The 2,104-nt window shown below is 32.9% G+C and overlaps 1 protein-coding gene across 1 annotated transcript; it reads right to left on the reverse strand.

The window, feature by feature from the left end:
* Window positions 1-301: 301 nt before the first annotated feature.
* LOC134282953 (uncharacterized) lies at window positions 302-1,480 on the reverse strand (the record flags this gene model as incomplete). Its single annotated transcript, XM_062765379.1, has 2 exons — window positions 1,321-1,480; window positions 302-558 (listed from the first exon to the last, which is right to left on the reverse strand). Coding segments are annotated over exons 1-2 (417 nt in total), but the record flags the coding sequence as incomplete, so codon positions are not given.
* Between the last annotated feature and the right edge of the window lie 624 nt (window positions 1,481-2,104).

A 2,104-nucleotide genomic window follows, 5' to 3' on the forward strand; every position in this document is an offset into this window, starting at 1 on the left:
AATTGTACGTAAATATTATTAATCTTTGAGAAGTTTGTGAAGTGTATTAGTTATTCACAATATAATTCATAATTATCATCAAAGATGATGAAAGTATCAGAAAATATAACAAGCAAAAAAAATTATATTAACACTTTATTTCTCAAAACATGTTTCAACAACCAGACAACTTGTAGCCTGAAAGAAAAGTGAAATTTTCGTGTATCGATTTGGAGGTGTGAGCTGCCGTTTTAATCCAGAATTTACTTCCTTTTTTCAATTTTATGACAAGATGTCCTGTCGTGTTCTGCCAATCGCTTGCCTGACCATAGTTGGATAAATGTGCACGAACTATGCCATCCACAACTCCAACCACAAAGAAACGGGATCCTTTGTTTGTAGAGTAGGTCCATGAGAACGAGTAGACGCCATCTACCGGTGCTGTAAATTTTCCTGTAGTAGGGCTGTATCCTTTTCCTTCATTGGTCAATACGTTTTCAAATTTGAGGATTGTATTAACAGGTATGTTGTTCAGTCTTTTAGACAGAATAGCATGAAATGCCACAATCTTTCCACAACCTGAAATAAACAAAATGTCACGTATAGGATTTGATGTGCACATTTCAAATTTAACCATATTTTCCCATTTATCTCTTTAAAAATATTTCATTTAAAATCAAAATCATTGAATTTATTTATATATGTGCTGAATGTCAAATAAATTCAGGTGACTTGCTTAAAAACACGGAGAGTACTCTTCAGTCTAGACTGCGAATACTATGGGGCGCTTTGGTGTTTACTGCCAAAAAGTGATATTACTTATTCGAATAATGAATAGGTAATATCTCCTATTCGATAGGCTATTTGATTTGAATTACTGACATCACTTATTCGAATAAGTGATATCACCTATTAAAAATGAATTTTGGCAGTAAATACCAAAACGGCGCCTCATAGAATACGAAACATCGATATGGAATAAATAAGTAAATTATATTCAACAGTGAATTATTCATTTCATGCACAGGTTACATAGTATTATGTGTTTCTGATCTTTAAATTTTTTGATGACGCTCGTCATTTATCGAAGAATAATTTTTAATATAATTTCCGCGACATTTCTTTGATCTCGGCAATAACTGCAGTAGAATTTAAAATCACATCAGTTCTGTTTTTACTGACAGGCAAAAAACAGGGTGTGTTCTCCATTCAGATCAACTTTTAAATATTTTAAAATGTTGTGTTCGATTTTTAGAGCAAAAAATTTTAAGTTTTACCAAAAAGCAGTAGGCAAAATAAATTATGCATAAAATCAATGACTTCCTTGTAATATTCAATTACCTCCCTTAGTTATCTTATGACAATCGCACTTTGGTATCCAGTCCATTTCCCGGCATATATTTTTATAGGTTACATAGTCATGGCGGAAGGTCTTTGGCTTTGGAGAATCAGCTCTGGTAATGACCATCATACAGCAGAGTGACACAAGGAACAGGGTCATACTCGAATTCATTTCTTCAAAGTTAGTCCTGAAAACTAATATTTAAGGTAAAATTATAGAATTTCTCTCAAAAGACTTCAATATGTGGCTTTATGCAGAAATATCTTAAGTTGAAGAAACAAACCTTTAATTCAAGATTGCTGTTGTTTTATTTTCGAAAACAAGATGACCATATTTATACCGACCTTGTTTTTAATTATATGTCGTCTATGCTATTAAAATGAAAAATGAGACGACTTCCTGGTTTTGTTTTTCTCAAAATCAATGTGTAACCAAAATGAAATAGGAGATGCAATGTTTCAAAACATGCCATTTATCCATTAGTAATAATAAAATAATATACGTCGATAGCTGCTTCTTAATTGTCCCCCACTTTCGCAATAATATAGCGAGGGGATATTAAATCTCATTCGTCTTTCCGTACGCGTCTGTCACAGCCGCGGCCATACAGATTTTTTGGATGAGAAGAGATTTTTCAAATTTAACATGTGCATTATTACAGTGCTATCTGTGATAAGACCTTTCTAAACACACTATGATTGTTGACCTACTGTGCATGTGCTAAACACACTATGATTGTTGATCTCCTGATCTCGACCAAAAAGTTTGACCTACTTTTCCATG

The sequence above is a fragment of the Saccostrea cucullata genome, unplaced genomic scaffold (assembly GCF_032062105.1).
Source record: "Saccostrea cucullata isolate Sc308-1 unplaced genomic scaffold, CSIRO_AGI_Scuc_v1 ctg18625, whole genome shotgun sequence".
Lineage (NCBI taxonomy): Eukaryota > Metazoa > Mollusca > Bivalvia > Ostreida > Ostreidae > Saccostrea > Saccostrea cuccullata.